Genomic DNA, 20760 nt, shown 5'->3' with positions numbered 1-20760 from the left:
GCCCCTCTACTCAGCCCTGGTGAGGCCGCATCTGGAGTATTGTGTCCAGTTCTGGGCTCCACAGTACAAGAGGGATGTGATGTTAAAAATTTCTTAACAGTGAGGGTGACAGAGCACTGGAACAGGATGCACAGAGAGGTCGTGGAGTCTCCTTCTCTGGAGATCTTCAAAACCCGCTTGGACGCAGTGCTGTGTCATGTGCTCTAGGTGACCCTGTGTGTGCAGCGGGGTTGGACTAGATGATCTCTAGAGGTCCCTTCCAACCTTAAGCATTCTATGATTCTATGAGTCATAATGAAAACCTTTTAATAGAGTAGAACATTCCTTCCAGACCCTCACTCAGAACTTCTATGTACTAATTTAAAATTATATTCACACAGCTTTATTTAAAAATCACCAATTTATTTAGACTTTACTAGAAATCGCATCTATTTGATGCCTACAGATAATTCTACAAGCAAAGCTCTTATCATAAGAACTCTCTACAAACAAAACTCTTGTGTATACTCCCATGGGTATACTCTTACACATGTGTAGATCCAAAACCAAAAATGTGGGAAGATAAACAGGATCTTCCTGCATCACTGAATGAGCAAAGATGGTTGTGTTGTTATTAATCAGAATGGGTTTCTTTTCTGTGTTAAGGATTTTTTTATTAAATAATGGAGTGATTAAATATAGTAGCATTCACTAAATAGTTTAAATTTATTCTCCCAAAGCCCATTTAAAAGAAAACCTGAAAGGAAAGTAAAATATGATGAATAATTAATTCATTGTCAGTAGTCTTCTCAAATATGCTTGTCCTTCCCACCTTTCCTGAGCAACATCCTAGAAACAAGGAATGCCCCAACTGCAGTCAACGGGACACATACTTGGTAATTTGACTTGGAATCTTCCAAAGAAACACAATGAAATTTTGTACTCATTTGTAAATAATGTAATTTATCTTGACTTTTGCAGGGTTCATCTAGTCTCACAGAGCATTTTCACCAACAATGTAGGAAAATATGGTCTGGATGAATAACAAATACCACAGCTATCCTCTGACTATTAATCAGAGTAAGATTTGGTCTCAAGGAAATACAGTGATAGGAAAGAGAAGTTAAGGCTTTTTTTAATCTTCCCAAGCATATACAAAAAAAAAAGACACAAAAATTGATATTCATACCGTCATAAATCCATCCAGCAAGCCTGAATCAGGTTTAGGAGGTGCCTGCAATCGCTCCATAGACCACTTTTCAATGATTGATGACACCTGGGTATTTTCCGTATTTAGAATTCGGAATCCAGTCATATTAACACCACTATACCGATAGGGTTCCACATCCAAGGCAAATAAGTCCTGGAAAAAATGATCGTCATATAAATCATCTAATATACTGCAATTCATATTCTGTTGTTTGACCATCTCCCTAGACATCTGCACTGAACCTTGTCATGCACAGTACTATATATGCTAGAAAATACATCATGTGCTGCTTATTTAGAAATCTGTTTTCTCATTTGGTAAGCAAAAGACTAAACTGATTTTACAATGGGAATGATTTGGTTCACAGAAAAATAAAATATTCAATTTCCTTTTAAAAATCATTTTAGGAAATGCAAAGTCCATTTGCAGAATTGTATCATTTAGAAATGATCCAGCTTAAATATTATTATTAATTACTAATAAGATTAGTATTAGATCTTTGTATGACCTACCAGATACATGCTTGAAATGATAAACAGGTTTAAATAGAAACATTCTTCACATCCATCTGCTATACTTATAAACTATCTATCTTTTATTAGGTATTTCTCTCCAGAAGCATAACATTTGCAATCAATGAATTTTCAAAATATGTATTATGCATATACATTTACACATGCATACACACAAGTAGAAATGATTTAAGAGAAGAAAAATCAAATTTTAGATCAAGCAAATAAACTTAACGTCATCCTAAGCCTTCAATAGACTTTCAGAAACAAGACAGAACTAAAGTTTGACATTAGAAAATTCAAGTGTAAGGTCAAATTTAAACATGACGGAACCTCAAATTAAGGTGATGAACAAAACAATCATGACTCATTATGGTTAGCTAAGTGCATCATAAAAAATTTTTTTGCAGGTTATCCATGTAGAAATGATCTAATTCATGGTCTCTATAAAAAAATAAAAATTTGTTGCTGAAGGAAAGGCTGAACATAACTGGAACTACTTTACAACACGTTTTTTGGTTCCCATCCAGCATTTTTGTCTTTAAGATTGTAATACAGTTATCCTTCTGGGGAATAAATAAATAAATAATCAGAGCCTCAGATGTAACTGCCTAATCCAAACATATGTACATTAACACCTTAATAAATATGCACAGCAGTATTATATGTACATAATATGACCACACATATTCCAGTAAAAGAATGAGCTACTGCATTAGACCTTGAATTAATCACTGCAAATGCACAGAAAATTGCTGTAAACACTTTTACTAGAAAATGTATTTGACAGGCCTCCACTGTGTAGGTAAGAAGCAATTAATAAATCAAACAACTAAATTCTGATGCATGCTCCAAAGATATACCGAGAAGTGAAAATCAAGGATCTGTTTGTACCCATTGAATTATCCTGTGATTTCTCTAAATTAAAATAAATAGTTAATGTTCCAATAAGGAAATAAAAATGACAAAAAACTTTATTTTTAACATGGCTTTAAAAAAGGAAAGATAAAATGCAAATGAGACAGTACTCAAAGTACTAGAAGTAATCAAACAAGCAATTTTCACCAATAATAAGTGAAAATTTACCAAATAAAATTGCAAAGTCTAGAATCCATTTTGAAAGACTAATGAGGAAAATCCTCTAATATGTAATCTTACAAATTCAGGAATGACAGCACAACTTACCCTTCTAAAAGAAGATAAATACTTCTTTGGAGTACTTTTCTCTTGAAGTTCTAATGAACTTCACAAAGTTCATTATATGAACTGTCCATTTTACCACAAAGATTAAATCCAGGAAGAATTTAAACATGTATGTTATTTTAAACGTACGTCTTTTTAAGCATAATTTTACCAAGGCTTGATGCTTGAAATGACATCTATTTTAAGGGTGTTACTGAATTACAATCTAAACAGGCAATTTTCAGTACAATGGTAAGCTGAGAAATGCACATAACCTTTGTTTCTAGTGTATTATTTTACAAATTTTTAAAGTGTTTCTTAGTTAGCATTTGACCAAGTAAATTTTAAGTATGATGGTTCCAAAAGTGATCAAATTCCTTCTTGGTCACTCATACAATGGAAAACAAAGAATATCACATAATTCATAGCCTAACAAGTTCTACTGGACAGTTGAATAAAAGATTACTGACCTCCACACCAAATCATTCAAGAATCACGCAACAGTGAAGACTTACATTATGAAATTATGGATGAATTTGGAATAGATGAATAAGATTAAAATATTATAATCTTTACATACAAACAGCGAAAAGAGAAAAAGGCCTATTTTTGTAAGAGAAGGAAATTATAAATTGTCCATTTGGCCATGTCTGAAAGTTAAGTATTGCTATAAAGCCAATAGTTTTCTCCAGTCTGCAAGTTTCTAGGAAACAATCCTGAACAATAATTAAGCCTTCCTTATGACTTTTCACTGAGTATAATAGAATTAAACAGGAAAAACATCCCATCCTTGCACCTTATTCCAAAGAGACCCTTTTTACTTTGTCAAGTAATATAATTAACAAAACTAAAGGCATTGATATGTCAGTATGTTTTTATAGGTCACTTACCAGTGTGGTAAAGATATAGTGATAGTATTCTGTCATCATTCCCATAGCCAAAGCCTGAAAAAGAACAAACAAAAGATTAATGTTTCTGAGTTCATATAACACATTTTTTATCACATTACATGGGAAATGAAATGCTGCAGAACACTAGTGGGATCACACTATAGGTTTGGAATTATACTAGAATTAGGTCAAGCAAATCATTTCTTAGCTGTTAGAGCAGATTACTGACTATTAAAGGAACTTATGAACCAGATCTTTTGATAGAAAGAATATTATTAGACTATTTAGTGCTGTAAATATGAAAGAGGCTTATAGTTTTACATACTAATGGATGAAGTAAGTTGCCACACAAATTTGAGATGACAGTATTCTCATTCAGTTTTGAACTCTCTCCTTATAAAAAATAAGGTAACAGAAAGTATTTTTCTACTTTGATGAAAAGTATTATTAATTTAAAATAAGAATCCAAGGTTATCTTTTAGGTGTGTCTTTCCAACCATGAAAGAAAAGTTTCTTGATTCAAATTCTGAATAGCACGATATATGTTGTACTGAAAAAATAACAAATATTCCTATTATTACTCATTGAATTATGATATCTCTCAAATACCTGCATCTATCTTGCTAGCTAAATATTATCTTCTGATATTAGCTTCTGATTAACAGTGTATTTTAAAATTCCTGTAACATTTTGCCAACAGAATGATTATTTGTGGGCACAATTTTAAAGCAATAAGCTAAGAATGTGTCATCATCCCTAACCACTAAGAGCACTTTCAACTGAGAAGCACACGTACCATGGTATCTTTTTACTCTGCACAACACCTGTCTTAGCCTAATATGATTTATTTAGACATTTTAGTATCTACAGATTTTTTATTTTATTTAAATATTACTTAAATTATTTAAAATATTATACCTTATATATTATACCTTATATATAAGTTATTTAAATATTATACCTCAGTGGACTTAGTGTAACAGCTATATACTGCCATAATTACATACTTTTCACCTGCACCTTTAAGATAGTAAAATAATTAAATGTACATTCAGTGATCTAGGCTAAACAAACTGAATACAGTGTCTTATGCATAGTGAAGAGCAAACATCACTGTCAGAAGTTTGAAATTTCTAAGAATTAATAAAAGCATTTTAATCAATTTACAATAAAGTAATAAGGATAGTATATGAGTATATTTACTAGTGTTTATTTAGCATTTTAATTGTTCCCACAACAATAACCAGAAGTGCCTTTAATTAGTGGTATTTCTTTTTGAATCTGAAAGAATTGATTTACTTTCAATTTCAAACCAAAAAGGGCATAGCAAGAGGGTAAATATAATACAAATATGATTTAAAGTCAGTAAAAGCTCAGCATTAGCAATGTAGAATACAGTTTTGTTTCATTTCTCATACCACAAGGTATAGTTCAATTAAAAAAAAAAAAAAAAAAAAAAAAAGAGAAAAATAGTTGCCAAAAAGTGAGAAATTCTCACACTCCGGAGCCAGCTCACTAAACATTCTCTGTCCTTTTGCATATTTTAGGCATGCAATAAGCTTTCTATGAGCTGTATCTTTTGCATACCTCTTTAATTTCTAGCCACCATCTGTGATGATAGCTTTGGAAAACACCAATGGAATCTGCTTCTTTAGTATACAGATAGAAAATATTTTGAATTTTACTGTATTATAGCTATTCAACATGTACACTACAGAGCAAGGAGCTTTGCAGATTACCTATTCAGAGATACTCAGACACTTTACACACCTATTATTGGTGACTCTAAGAATATCTAGTAGGTGGAACATCTTAATGTGATCATCTGGTAAGGAAATTAACTTGCAAAGACATTCAAGTGACCTACCAAATCAGAACAGTATTGTGTTTTCTATTGTTAAAAGATACCATTCATATCTCAATTATCTGATTACAAACACATCATTTAGAAGATTCAATTAAAAAAAAAAAAAAACCTTCATCGTATAAAATTACACTAAACAAGCGTCTTAAATTTTTAAAATCTGTACATCAATTTTCCAAAGTACTAAGCTATAAAAGCTGTAATTGATATTTTTCATCAGATAAAGTGTATAGGGAAATACCTTTCCCCTTGTACATGGACTGATGAATCTATTTCTTTAGAAACCATAATGAAAGCAGCTATCATTATAGCCACCTACAAAATTAGCTCTGAAGGTCTCAAATAATTTTCAATTAGGCCTCAGTAAAACTGACACAAATCCCTTGCTTGTATATGGCTATTAAGATTGGATATTACTTTTATTTATAAGTGATTAAAGCTCTCTAAAGGAAAATGAGGATTACCTGTTTCAGGATGCCTGCTGCCATTTCATGGCTGCAGTCAAAGATTACATGGAACTCCTTGCCTCTTTTCATCTCCTTTAGCAATGGCTTTGCATCTTTTGTGTCAGCTGGCAGCTGACGAATTTTTAGTCTCAGGTTGTACCGTGATGGAGCCTTGATGAGCTCTTGTAATCGAATAAGACCTTAAAGAAAATACAGGAGGCAAAATAAAATTACTAAAACTAAATTCTAACCTTGCAAACAGGGCAGGTTATTATAAATAATCAGAATTTCCTGGATTTCTCACTCTTCCCAACATGCTACAACTGATAAATAGAAATGTTATGTATAAGTACACACACACACACACACACACATCTATACTCCAGCACTTTCTTCTCACAGGTCTTTTCCTCTTCTTAATATTAACAGAAAGTAAGCATCCTAACTTAGGATTATCTTCAAAAATTAAGGTAAATCTTCCTTGAACATTATCATGCAACTGTGACATTTCTCTTCAAAGAATGCATGTAACTATTTTTATTCAATTAAAGAAGTATCCCAGATTAATAACTGTAAGCAGGTTTCTCATACTTAATCTGTCAGGTTTACAGGCACAAGTGTAACTCATTTCAGCATAGTATGTTCTCATAAAATCAACATAACACTGCTAAATTAATTTTTCTTCCTTGGTTATATATTTAACAAAACACAGTGCAGCAGCAGCAGCAGCAAAAAAGAATGCATGGTTGACTCAGGCCATTGCACTTCTCTTCAGTACTTTATAATTCCACTTCAAATTACTTTTACCATGGAATTACATGCAGAAACATTTTTCTAAAAAAAAATGGTTTACATCAGCATGGCAGTTCATGATAAAGTTTTAATTTTGGCAAAAAAATAAAAATGAATCAAGCAACTTACTCTCAAGGGTTCATGTTCCCAGTTCAAATATACAATTTATTTCCAATTCACCCAGCTACCAAAAAGTAAAAAAAAGGAACTTCTGCTTAGGATTTCAATTAAAGCAGCATCAAGACCTAAATGAAATACTTCTAACATCTGAAATTACTTACTTCACTACACCAAAAGTACTAAGGGAGATGACTCTCATTACTCGGTAATCCTAAAAGCTATTCTATGATATCATCATATGGAGTGCTGTGCACTATTTAAAAAAAATGATACTTTATTCCTATTATTCTTGCTTGTTACAATTGGATGTCAAAGTTGTCTTGATTTCAGGAAAATATGTTCTTGTAATGTAATATGAAAGTATACTGTGACCTCAGCAAGAAATTGTGATAATCTTTGACACAGAATTCAGTTTTGTTCTATATGTAACCATTTCCCAACATACAGCAGACTTTTAATAAAATAATACTAAGACTGTTTTACTGGTTTTTGCTATGAAGCTTCGAATTTTAAAACAGAACATTTTCTGCAGAAAGAAACCAGTTAAATATATGTTAAAATTAAAAATAAAATCTTCTATATCATCCTCCTCCCTTCTCCAGCCATGCCCAGGATCCACATTTTCCTCTCCACGGTTTTTGCAGAAATTATCTAACATAGTTCTGGAATAGGTAGGTAGAAATTTCATGGGGATAACCTTGCTGGGTTGTTAATTTAGGCATATTTTCTTCATCCACAGGTCTGTGTCATAGATATAATAACTAATAATTTCTTGTTAACATCGTTATCACAAACACATTTTTCAAAATGAGATAATTTTTTCTGCTATGGTGAAATAATCTTTCAAATTTCCATCTCCTCAAAAATCAATTCCATAGGATCTTCATTTGCAGGTCAAGTACTGTGAAGGACTAAGTCCAATAATGTAATAAGTACTCATATTTTCCATTTAAATTTATAATGGCTAAAACAATAATCATTCTTTCTATATAACATAGGAGCTTGACAAAGTTTAAAGAGAGAATAAAATGTTTTAGCTCAAGAACGGATTAAAAAAAATCTACATTCCCAGATTATTTGTAATTACTTGGTAAAAGAAGTTAATTTGAAGCTTCGGTCCAGAAAAAAATAACTCATAAATTCTTTAGACTATTATGCCTAATTTTAGACCTGTCTCACTTTGCTTCTTTGTTTTTTAATTGTCCTGTTTAGGAAAGGAAATAAATTGAGCCCTAAAATTTACTTTCCTTTCCTTAAAATTTTGTTTTCATAAGAATTTCTACCAACCTCCATGTCTAGAAGACCAGCAGCTACACTCTGCTAAACATATTTCAGAGTTTTTTTTTTTAAAAAAAAAAAAGCTTTAGGCATTATGGAGAAAGATATCATTGATAGAACTGCTAGTTAGAATGCTGTTTATGCCAGTAGTTATCTAAGTATATAAAATATTCAATTTGTGACAGCTAATTAGTGGCTACTGCTGAAAATATTAGCAAACAAAATCTGGTTCCTTACGAGTATCCTCTTAAATCACAGGAACACTACGGCATTTACTGGCAGTCTTTAGTAGAGATGCTGAGAGCAGAACAGATTTAGAAACAGAATTCATCGATAGACCTGATCTCTTCTGGTTAATACATGAAGAAGTAATAGTTATGGCACATGACTTTTGACTGAATAGCAGATGTGAATATAGAAAGGGTGTTTTTTTTTGTCTTTTAACTAAGTGCTTATACATCAACTGCAAATTTCAGATCACTTTGAGATCATTCAGACAATTGTTTGAAAATACAGCTTTAAAATGAATAGCCTTAGACCTACCCCATAGCCATTAACCACTCTGTCAACATAACTGATAATAATATGTCAGTAAGAATATGTAGGATGGTCCTGAATCTTTTTCCATTTCCTTTCAGTTAAGAAAAATAAATGAACTGAAAGTGCCCTTTAAGTCCCGTTGATGACTGTCAAAGCTGAGTCTCTCCCAAAGACAAAGTCCTGCCAGCTTCTCACTTGCATCCGTGCATCTTGTACTTAAGAACTCTTGCAAAGTCCAGAAGCAGTGATATGGGGTAAGTAGTATGATAGACTGCCCAAGAAAAAAAAAAAGAAAAAAAAAGGATTTCCAAGGTTTTCAGGCTCCACTGGTCAAATATGATTCAGAAGGCAGGCAGAAAGTCTTTCAAACAGCTAAGTTCAAATGAAGTAGTGCTGCAAAGTGTGTTACTATATAATTGATAAACGATGTAGGAGCTGCCAGCATGTGAACTGATATATATTTATCTGAATCACCCTTAAGAACAATAACACAGGAGGAAACAATGGCAGAGTTAGGAGCTCAAGGAGAGAAGAAGAAAAAAAGGGAGCTTGAACATACAGAGATCTTCAGAACTGTGTACTTCTGAAATGTTCAAGAATAGCAAAAGGAACAGAAGTAGCTTGACTCTCTTCTGCAGTATTCTGGAATCAGAACCACTATATGATGAAACTTATGTTTATGGAAACAATTATGTTTTTTTAAAAAATGTAAGTCATGGAAGTGATTCAAGAAGTTGATTTTTTCCATGCAAGTACCAAATTCAGTATTTTTCATATACCAATTTCAGTATTTTTTATATCCAAAGAGTTAAAAGGAAATTTGATTATTCTTTCTTCTTCACATGTTATTTGTTATTTTAAAGTATTGTTTACTTATAAGGGCAAAGTGCCTAATTTATATACCTTATTCATACCCTCAAGTGTTAAATCCATCATTGAATTTGGAGACAGGAGGGGCATTTAAGACTGGAAAAGAATGTTAAGACAGGATAGAAGAAATTAAAAAATGAGGCTGCTTTTCTCTGTAGAAAGTGCAAGCAGTTCAAAAAATTTACTGAATAAACTCAGGACATTATAAACTGACAGTTCCCTTGATCTAGCCCTGTTGCTTGTGCAGATTTTTTAACAGTTTTGGTCTTTTACTGTGTTCCAAAGGTTGTTACAAAACAGTGAGAAGCATTTTGTGATTAGAGGAGTGAAGTAGATGTCTTGCAATACTCTTCTGATATATACTGTCTGGATGACAGTGACTGCAGGGGGTGACAGTCAGCAATTTAAGTAGTTTCTTCCAAGTTTTGTTTCTTTCAGAGCATTATCCGAAAGGTAAGCAAAGGGTATACTATGGCCTAAATGGCCTGTTCAAGAAAGCCCTTCTCTTCAGTTAAAATCTGCCAGTGAGAACCCTCTAGTAAGTACCATGTCTGAACAAAAAATCAGCTAGAAAACAAAATTGGACAAGAATGTAATATCCCTTCACAGTATGAGTAAAATGTTTTAGGTCACAGTGAAAAATTCTGGAGTTTGAACATGAAATATCGATATAGAAGAAAACACAGGCAGCATCTATAGGCATCACTGGACAGAAGAAGATACTTACAAATATATAGGTTCCTACGTTCATAACCAGAAACTCTTAGAATTTTGAGAAAGCAAAAGCAAAATGAAGAACTTTAAAGACAACTGATATGTCATATACAAGAATCATACAGTCCACTGAAGAGATGGAAAGCTCTCTACAACACGGGTGAGGGATGGTAGGCCTGGGGTTTCTTTTTGTGGTGTAAACATCAATGGAGCAGATCAGTCTTGATTTGTTCATGCATCTGAGACAGAGACTGCTAATCGATATTTTCTGATAGCTACGAAGTATTTTACCAAGAGTGCAGAAGTTCATCCACTAAGAAATGCACAAGAGAGAAACAACAGTTGAGCCATTTAGTCTGAAGGGTTTTCCCTGGGGTCTAAGAGCAATCATCACATGTGTGTATGGTAGGGATTACATGTTGCTTGCTAGGGGGATCTATATGTCTGAAAGAGAGAGAGATGATGATCAAAAATATCAACGCACTACAGCATGATGGCAGTAGGGATGTTATAGAAACAGCCAGAGGAACCCGAAAAGGCAAAAGGAGAAGAAAAGGAAAACCAGACACACACACTTTTCTAGTAGTATAGTACTGACTGGACCTCAGTTCGGGTGCAGTAAAAGAGTTTATGAAAGCATAAGAGAAGAATAGTTAGAGGTGTCAAGACACATACACAGTAACCACTGAATTTTCTCAACCATATTTTAAAGAACACACCAGAGACATAAATTTCAGGTATTCCACAGCTGTTTTTTACTCCTGCCCTCATTAATGTGAAATAAAAAACTAACCTTAGGGTTTTTAATATGTGGCATTTTTGTTCATGTTTTCAGAGTATAACCTAACATTTAGTTACAGCAGCAGTCCCAGTTAATATTTCCTTCCATTTGTAGGATTTTGACAGCGGTTTTTTTCATTGTCTCTTAAGGATATGCACCACCAGCAGTATTTATTAAGTTCAGATGAATCATGTAGGCCACAAAACATGTTCCAGTCTACTAAATGACTCACTTTGGTAGTCCACTGGGCCATCTGCGACAATAAATATTTGTTCCTCCTCAATCACACTTATAAAATAAATCAACAGTGGCACAAAATCAACACTTTCCAGCTTGCTAGGCTCCCTCAGGACCAATTCCAGAGAGCAAAACTGTCTGGCTTTGCAGGGGCTGCCACCTCCTGTGCAGCTTCCCACAGATCCAGACAGCACTATGGAAAACACACAGCATAGGGAATTATCCTAACTCTATGGAACGAGGAATAACTCTTACAACAACTACTCCACCACTTCAATTGTGAAGGAAAATCCCACAGAACACAAATCATGCACTGCTTGGCATACCTCTGAGTGGTGCTTTTATTTCTACAGAAGAGCAGAAACTGGCAAAGTGCTGAGAAATGCCTTCTCCCTATTAAAAAACCTGTGAGATTTGGGAGTATTTTTCCACATGTGGCTCACACTTCCAAAGACTCTGCCAAACATAAAGCAAAAGCTGAAAGTTTCCTTCCACCAGGAACTAGATATGGCCTACAGTTGAAACTGCTGTTCTCAGTTTTAATGGACCTGATATGATACAGTATCGTCCTAATATCTGTGAAGAATTATTTGCATTAAGTGCAAAAGTATAGTGTGTGAGGAGAGTTTCACCTTTCCTGCCAGAAAGAACACTACAAAATAAATTCCCTCCTCAAAAATACTGTAATGAACCTGAGAAACAAAAACACACATTCTCTTTCCCTTTGTCTCCCCATTACACTTGCTGTTTTGGGTTTTGTTTTGCTTCACTTTGTCCTTCTTAATACCAAAATCAATGGTCAAAAGCATGTGATGACTGGAAACTAAATAGAATTCCCTAGCTCGAGATAATTTTGCCTGCAATGTTGCCTGAATATTTTGAATAGTTTATTTTTTTGTCTGCCTTGTCTAGGTTAAATATAGCAGCTTGTCATTTGTTACCTGAGAAAAAGTCAAAGCACTGAAAAGATGTATATATGTAGCCTAAAAGAGCAACCTCCTGTATGGGGCCAGGTGCAGAAAATAATGGTTCCATAATTGCTGAGGGTCACCACTCTTCCCCTCTTCTCACCCCACCTGAAGGTCTAGGTTTCTGTAGGAAATAGCTGCGCGAGACAAAAAAATACCTGGGGCATTAAAACACCACACAGATCAGAAGTAGTCAGGGAATCCAAATATGACATTAATTAAATAATTAATTCTGGCACAGGGAGTGATGTTTCCTATCATCCGTACAGAAGCAATCTGTGCTTCAAGTTTCATTTTCTACAGTCAGTTACAGGGCAAGACATATTTAAGGCTTCCCTCACTGAAATGTGCATCCTCAGCTCATCAAAATGAGAGCTAACTTGTTTAGTTGGGTTCTCATTTTCATGAATCCATTAGGTGATGCAAGACAAAGTGTAATTCCTTGTTTAGTTATCTTTTCAGATGCTGCCAAATTTTCCTTTATTCATATTTTTACTTCTTCCTCAACTATTGCTGCCCATTTGGATGACTGAGGCACCTAAGACTACTTCTTACTGTGTCCATGAGGCTTCCCTTTTACCTTTCTACCTTGCATGTATATGCAAGAAAGGGCTAAACAAAGGCTAGCTTTAGGTCAGAAAACATTGTGCATATATGCATTAACTATTTTCCTTAATTTTCTGAGTTAGTGTAAGTCTCAAAGGAACTTTATCTGCTATTGTCTATCACACGGATAGAACAGGAATGTTAGTTACTTGGAATCAGAGTAGCCAGCTGCTGTGTGTGGAGAAGTCTCTGGATTAGCAACAGACAATTTCAAAAAAACACATTTGTTGATCTTTCTAATCAGAAAAAGAAGTAACAAAGTCTCCAATGCAGGGAGGAACAAACTTGGAGAACCACAAGGACAGTGAAGTTAAGGACAAAATAATTCATTTATTCACCAAGATTTTAAGATGTTTGTCAACCAAGAAGCACAGATTTCAGCCTGGAACATTCTTAATGTAGCTTGATTTACAGCATAAAATGAAATACAGACCTCATATGAAATGTTGACCTGTTATTTATTTCATTATAGGATCCCAGTGTGACAAAAATAAAAACAAATAAAATTGTGTAATTCTTGAAAAATCTATTTTACACCAATATAGAAATAAAATAATTGCTGTATTTTAAGAATGTACTTCCTGCAGTTTCTTTCCGCAGGGACACCTTTTTCCTGTCCCTTTAAACTCTCAATTCCTTCTTTTAGCAGGCACTGTGATAGAGTCTTACCTCTGAATGGCTGGGAAGAAGGCGGTGTGAGTAACTCTTTTCAGAAGCTGCCATCAATTCATCTTTAAGGAGAATCCTGAAGGAGCAGTTTGTGAGCTCTCCAGCTGGCAGCTTCCTCCAAAGAGATCAATCACATTACCTCCTCGACATGTTCAACTTCAACCAGTCCAGGAAGCAAGAGTCCCAAGTTTGTTTTAAAACCTGTGTCTCCAGCTCAGCAGTCTTGCAAGCCATTGCCGTGCCACCTGGCCAGCTCATCAAACTATTTATCATTTCTGTTAATGCTGCCTTTATGCTGCACAGGAAGAATGCAAGCAATTGCACTTTGCAATAGGCTGAACACACGACCCTTTTTCTTTTTTGCATAAAAGAACACTATTTCTCTTTTAAATCTAATCTTCAAAATCTCAAAAAAAAATAGTAATATATTTCCTTGTTGAGGTGTCAGAATAGTTCTTTTCGGGTTTTCAGAAGGGTCTTTCACACCTCTGTGCTCTCTCCTCCTACCCTCCTATGATATTTTCAACTTGAATCTCAGAAAAATATCCTTGCATTTTGGACTTTGAAAGGCATATGGATAGGAAAGAAGAGAATGCCAGTTTATTGGGTATTGATAGCATGTTACAAATCAATTGTTAAAGAAGGATTCACAGATCTTAAACATCCTGAACAGATTACTCATGAATTCACAGAAATAGTTCTATATCGGCCTCATCCTCCACTTAAAAAAATACCTCTAGTGAAGGAAGGATTAACTCAGAAAAAAAAAAAAAAAAAGAAAAAACAATCTTTTAGAAATTGCACCTGCTAGGGGGACTACATGAACAGTGAGTTGCTCTGTGCCTCTTTGGTTATAACAGCATGATGCAGAAACACCATTGAGAAAAATGCAATAAAGAAAATAGAAAGGAAAGATCATTGGAGCATCTCCATGTATTCATATTCATAGCCTTTCTATTACATTAAGATCACTTTACCCAATTTTGGCAACATAAAGTAGACTTAAAATTGTCATCAGTTGTATTTAAACCCAATTAAATATGGTAGTAAAATAGGCAAAGTGTCCCTAATAGACAGTGTGCCTTAAGAAAGAAACCTTGAGGTATTTAGTCCAGACAAAAATATTATCTTACTGTAAAGACATTTAAACCAGCTTCTTTGTTATCAAGTTTGGAGTCCAACATTTTGGCATTTTTTTTTCTGTCTTGGAGCACAGGCATTAATACCTTAAGTTCAAATGCAGTAATAGATAGACAAACAGACAGATAGATACCACTGCATTAGAAATTTATTCTGCTTTCAATTTGTAATATTAAAAATACTCTGTAACTCAGTGGAGGTGACAAGAAGCACAAAGCTTTCTCATTTTATGGACATGAATATTTTTATATGGCTCATCTTGATTCCTACCAGAAAAATGATAGAAGAGCATCACAAATAAATAAGAAAGAAAAGTATCTGATAACTGACTGCCTTGCCAAAAATCCTTGTCAGTGTAGCTGTTCTGCACAAAATAATTTCAGCTGAAAATCTAAAAACTGGATTCATTCAGGCAAGCCTAGATACACTAGTCACCCATGAGAATAACAGTATTTACCAGAATGAACTCTAAAAGTGTCTTTGCATGCCAAAATTTCCCTCCAGAGGGTGGGGGGAAGGTAAACAAAGTAGATGTATAGAGGCCCTATATATCTAAATTACTGTCCTTATCTCCTTATCCCAGTATACTTTATGATCTACTGCCCCTAAGTCCCCTTCAGAGATACAGAAGAACTTTTGTTTATAAATCACCCTTAGACTATGCAGATATATTCACCCATAAATTGGTGAATTCCTTCCAGGCTTCACTGCCTCCCTTATACGGCACATGAAAACATATTTAAAGAAGGTACAGTCCATCAAAAACAGTATTTAGTGTGAATGGAATGATGTGATATTTATCAAGAATCAGATAATTTTGCATTTGCATAAGGTTCATTATCTTATGTTATTATGTATTGTAATTATACTCAGAGCACAATAGCTCTAGTTTATCTTTGTCTGCATTCTTTGCAGATACTATGAAATACTAAAATCACAGAAATATGCTCATTTCTAAAACTAAAAAAGGCAGAACTATATGTTTTAACTGGAAGGGTGTATGTGTGTGTGTGTGTGCGCCTGTATTTGTATGTGACATACATGTCTGACATCTCATTATGAGAGATCTAAAAGGGTCTAGACTAGACTAAAGTCTAGCTGTTTTAAACCAAAAAACAAAATTACTCAATACAAAAAAAGCAGCAATATTTTGAATAACAATCAGAATTAATATCAAAGTTGAAACCACTGAGAATCCATTGACAGGAGATTACACTTAGGGTTATAATCACTGAACAAGAGAGACAGGAATATGGGTTTAACTCTTGGCAGTTAGATTTCCATTGTGGTACTGGTCATGTCACTTAACTTTTGTGTCCTGAGTGTCAGCATATGAATGTAAAATCCATTTTACTTTATAGCTGTTTCAACATAGCTAGATGGAATTGAAGTGCATCTGTTTTATTTTTTTCCTTAAATATGTAAATGCGCACATGTCAGAACATGTGTATGCCCTGTTTTGTAGTTAGTTTCAAATAGCCAACTCCAGCCAATTCCTATGCTCAATTCTGTTCTAATAATGACTTTCTGCACTACATGGGGGAAAAAAAAAAAAAAAAAAAAAAAGCTCTACCTCAACCCAAATAGTTCCACAAGAGGGTATCAATGCACTGTACATGTTCAGAAAAGACCTCAGGTTCGTGGAAGGATTTTGATCTTTAAGGTCATCATGAGAAAATGAATAAAAAGAGTCTGCTTCTAGCCCCCGAGCACATACAAACTGCAGCACATGGTAGCTAGCAAAAAAAAAAAAAAAAAAAAAAAAAAAAAAAGAGAGAGAGAACTGTATAAATTTAATGATAATAATTTAATACAATTGAAGAAAATATTGCTAAACATTAAGACATTTAAACAAGAATTGCCATGTTTTTCTGGTCTCCAGTAACACATCTGACATTCCCTTATGTATGTGGCCCTGGCTGTTATGATAAGCATGATTTAAAATATTGCTGTTATTCAGTTTGGGGGTCATAAGGTGAAAGTGCTCTGAAAGCTTTAGCTTTATTTCAGAGTGTGATGGTGGTGACAATGACAATTAACAGTGCAATGTATTTCAAAAAAATACTTGGATGCAATTTAATGGAGAAGTATTATCTCTGAAGTGATTGCTATCTACGAGCAATGTAGCTTAATGAGGATAAAGAGCAAAAAGTGTTTTTCTCCAGTAAAAGGAAAAAAATGACTTTTAACAAAGCTGAGAGAATCAATGTCAAAAGGCTGTAGAACAGGTCTAACAATTTCCAGCCGTACCATAGAAGTATCACTGTTGTACCAAAGTATGACACATCATGTAAGAAATAATATTTGCTAGAGATCTCAATAGATTTGGTTGGAAAAGAAGCATAAGTAGTCATCTTAAACTGTATTTTCTGCTAGGTAAATAATACTGAATATGCACATTTATTCTTGGAAACTAAAACTTTTTTTTTTTTTTTTTTCCTTTACAAAAGTCGATAAAAGCAAGAGAGAGCAAAGAGATAGCAAAGAAAAATCTGGAAATAATTGTAAGAATATTTGCTCCAAGGGTCATTCACAGTGCGTGATGTTTCAAACACATTTCACAACCTTCCTCCAACCAGAGGACAAAATATCTAATACTAGTCGAAGTGTGGTACATTTGGCTAATTTTCAGTTGTATAAATTTTTGTACATGCAAGATATGATACTGATTATGTTTCCATTTTCATTTTTTATTAAATTATTTTGTCTCTGACATTTTTCCTATTTGAAAATAAGTACATAAGAAACACCAGGGTTTTGATCAGTTATTTTTTTCTGTGAAACTTCAATTCTTAAGCTTACATAAAGCCACAAAAGCAAAGCAATTTAAAGTACACTCTAGTGTATATTAATTTCTGATAAATAATAAATTCTGTAAAGTATTTGAATTTATTTTGTTTTTCTTTTAAATGCATAGTCTTCTTTTTATAATAAGACAAATGCTGTATCTTGATCAAATAAGTCCAAATTCAATTTTTGGCAAAAGCAAGGGGAACTTTTTGTATGTTTCCAGAAGAGATAGGCTAGACTTACAGGCTAGACTGTGTGTTTCATTTGATACCATTTAATTTTCTTTCCAAATAGTTAATTAAATTTAATCTCTATGGAATTATTCTCAAAGAACTACAGGTTTATTTACCAATAAAAGAATAACATATTTTAACTTATTTGTCTTCATACTTCTAGTTAAAAATCTTAATGTCTATAATCTAAAAATATTTAAAAGCTTTGAAAGTGAAATATTAATTTTGCAAAATCTTCCTCACCTCTAAAACTTTTATATAACAAACACCAACAAAATATTTTAAATATTTTAAAGAACAAATGATACAGTAACTTTCTTAGAAAAGAAATATGCCAACTAAGTAATCAGATACATCCAAATACAGTAACTGGGTTTAGCACATAATTTCTAATTGTATTTTCGCTTGGAATTACTGTGATTACTTCTGAGATTACTAAAGATTACTTCATTTTAAGTGCTTCAAAAGTCTCTAACTCCAGTGATTTGAAAACTTAGGTCCCTTGGCAATTCTTGTTTTACTTTGTTTTCTTAAGCTTTGGTATTGTTTAAGAAACTGTCTGCTCTGAATACTCTTTGCTCTATATTTTCTTTCCAACTAATTCCATCCCCAGAAATTCCATTTTTAATGACAACTAACTCCTTTAATTCCATGAAGTATGTTTTGTTGTTTTTCCCTTCCCCAATAATACAACATTATTTTCCATTTCCATATATTACTTCCCTCTAAAGAATAATAGACGTAGCCCTTATAGATGGATATGCTGTGTTTTCAGCATTAAAATAAGTCAATGTATATTGACAATGTATATACAACATCTTTCTAAGAAAGTTAGAGAACTAGAGAACTTTTAAGAACTATGTTCCTTCTGTACTTCCTTCTCAGTGAACACCTGGTTTAAAATATTTGTTAATATCAAGCTTTCGGCTTTAAATAATTTTGTTAATTTTTTCTAGAGGAAGAGGGGGAGAAAAAGCTTCCCTTCACATAACTTTCATGGATAGTGGTTCATTATGATCTTGATCCACAGCAATACAATTACAGTGACAATACATAGAGAGAATACTGTACCTTTCTATATATTTTTTTAAGAAGATAATTATACCACTTCTTGTAAAGATATCTCCTACTGTATTCTGAATCATTGACCATGTGCCTTAGATTATCTTCATTCAAGACAGCATCTCTCACTCTCTTTCCTCTACCATTTCTTCTTGAATAAATGTTAAGTTTCTATATCAACTTTCAATCTTGGAATATATTCTATTGTATGTGTGCCATGCCAGTTTATAGGTTTGTAATCTGAATCAGCAAGACAGAAGTCTTGACTCCTGGACTCTGAAATCTGCTACTATTGAATATTTAACAATGCTGCACTCAGCCTATTTCACTGTTTTTTTCCCCATTCTGCTGGAGATGCATTCTGAGTAGACTCCAGTTATGTAGATATGTTTATAAAGGACTACAGCTTTTCACATAAATTTCCATGTTACTTAATTCATATACAGAAAAACAGAGAAATGAGCAGCCCTTTTTAGACCATCTTATTTTCTGTCCTTTCTCTCTAGCCTGCCTTTTTTTCTAAAGTTTCATAAATATCTTTTCTCATCTTTAGAATACACTGCATATATTCTGTTTAAAATTTCTTTCTGAGAAAAGTTTTACCTTTGGTTCAATTACAAGCTTTTATTCTTAATGTTTCTTAGTGCTAGTCATCTGCCATTGAACACACACTCCTTCCATTTTTTCACCAAGATAGGTAATTTTATAGGTCAGTTTAAAGTTACATAACTGTAAAAGTAAGTGAGTGTCTTCTTGTATTGTCAATAAAAAATAAGAATTAAAAAAATGTACAATGTAGCAGAACTTTATCTTCAGAAATAATATATATTTTTAATACCATCACAGGGAGGAAATTCCAGTTTTATTTATTATCAGTGCTATATAAACATGCATGGGTACAGACACACACTCACACACACACTATTGTCAAAATATCAAGTGTGACATTTTTTCCCCTTTATTTATGAACCACATGGTTCAATATCAAAAAAAAAAAACCAACACAGAACATTTTTATTCCTGAAATCATTTTTCCCAGCTTTTTCTTTGGCTTCTGTTCATAGATCCAACAGATTTTTGGTGTTTATACTCACTCGCCCAAGACCACAACAAATGTTAATTAAGAAAAAAAAAAAAACACTCAGAACCTTGTTTATATCAACTTGATCTATATAAAGCATTAGTTGCCACTGCAAACACATAGTTGAAATATGCTGGCATCTAACAGCTTGTGAATACCTTGCTCCAGAACTCTGCAAATCACAAACTTATATTTATAATTAATATAATCTGCTTTCTGTACATAGAAATTAGAACATGTACTTAAATTTATTTTAAAGAAGCTAAGTTAATGTTTAGAGAACAATTAAGTCTATCAGGACAGGCATCTGTTGAACATGCTGCTAATTTCTCCTTTTTCTTCAAAGGACTAAATTAGTACCCATGGACAATTTAGTGATATTTCATTAACAAAGAGGCCATAAATTATCTTAAGCAAAAGAAAACAAAAAAAGTCTTCCAGTTTCCTAATGGGAAATTCAAATTGAAAGAAACATATTTTGCAGTCTAGAAGGACCGCAGGAAACAATACTAGGTTTTCAAACTACAATAGAAGTATTCAAGAAGCTGATGTTAGTTTTTAAGGTTGTGGAACAGATGGACTACATGAAAAAGTCTCATGAGCACTAAAATGAAGAAAGAAAAAAGACACAGAAGGAAGCAGGATCTAGCTATTATTTAAGGTAAAAAAGTCAGATGGAGGTATATTGACAAAAACAGATTCACAGACAATGTAATCACAACTCTTTCTTCCATGAAAGAACAGGCTAATCAACCTACTTTCACAATGCCTACGCCCTAAAATAATACCAGGTCAG

At 33.4% G+C, this 20760-nt stretch overlaps 1 protein-coding gene across 1 annotated transcript in view; it reads right to left on the bottom strand.

Moving 5' to 3' along the window:
* Positions 1–20760, bottom strand: part of GRIK2 (glutamate ionotropic receptor kainate type subunit 2) — a 253600-nt gene that overhangs the window by 205659 nt on the left and 27181 nt on the right. Inside the window, exons 4-6 of the mRNA XM_088533518.1 lie at positions 6102–6283; positions 3774–3827; positions 1169–1342 (exon numbers count right to left, since the gene is read on the bottom strand). Coding sequence (XP_088389644.1) covers positions 1169–1342; positions 3774–3827; positions 6102–6283 — 410 coding nt within the window. The remainder of the gene's footprint in view (positions 1–1168; positions 1343–3773; positions 3828–6101; positions 6284–20760) is intronic.

Source organism: Tinamus guttatus, unplaced genomic scaffold, assembly GCF_059628265.1.
Source record: "Tinamus guttatus ecotype Peru unplaced genomic scaffold, ASM5962826v1 Tinamus_guttatus_pri_ptg000506l, whole genome shotgun sequence".
Lineage (NCBI taxonomy): Eukaryota > Metazoa > Chordata > Aves > Tinamiformes > Tinamidae > Tinamus > Tinamus guttatus.
This window is presented reverse-complemented; position numbering and strand designations above follow the sequence as displayed.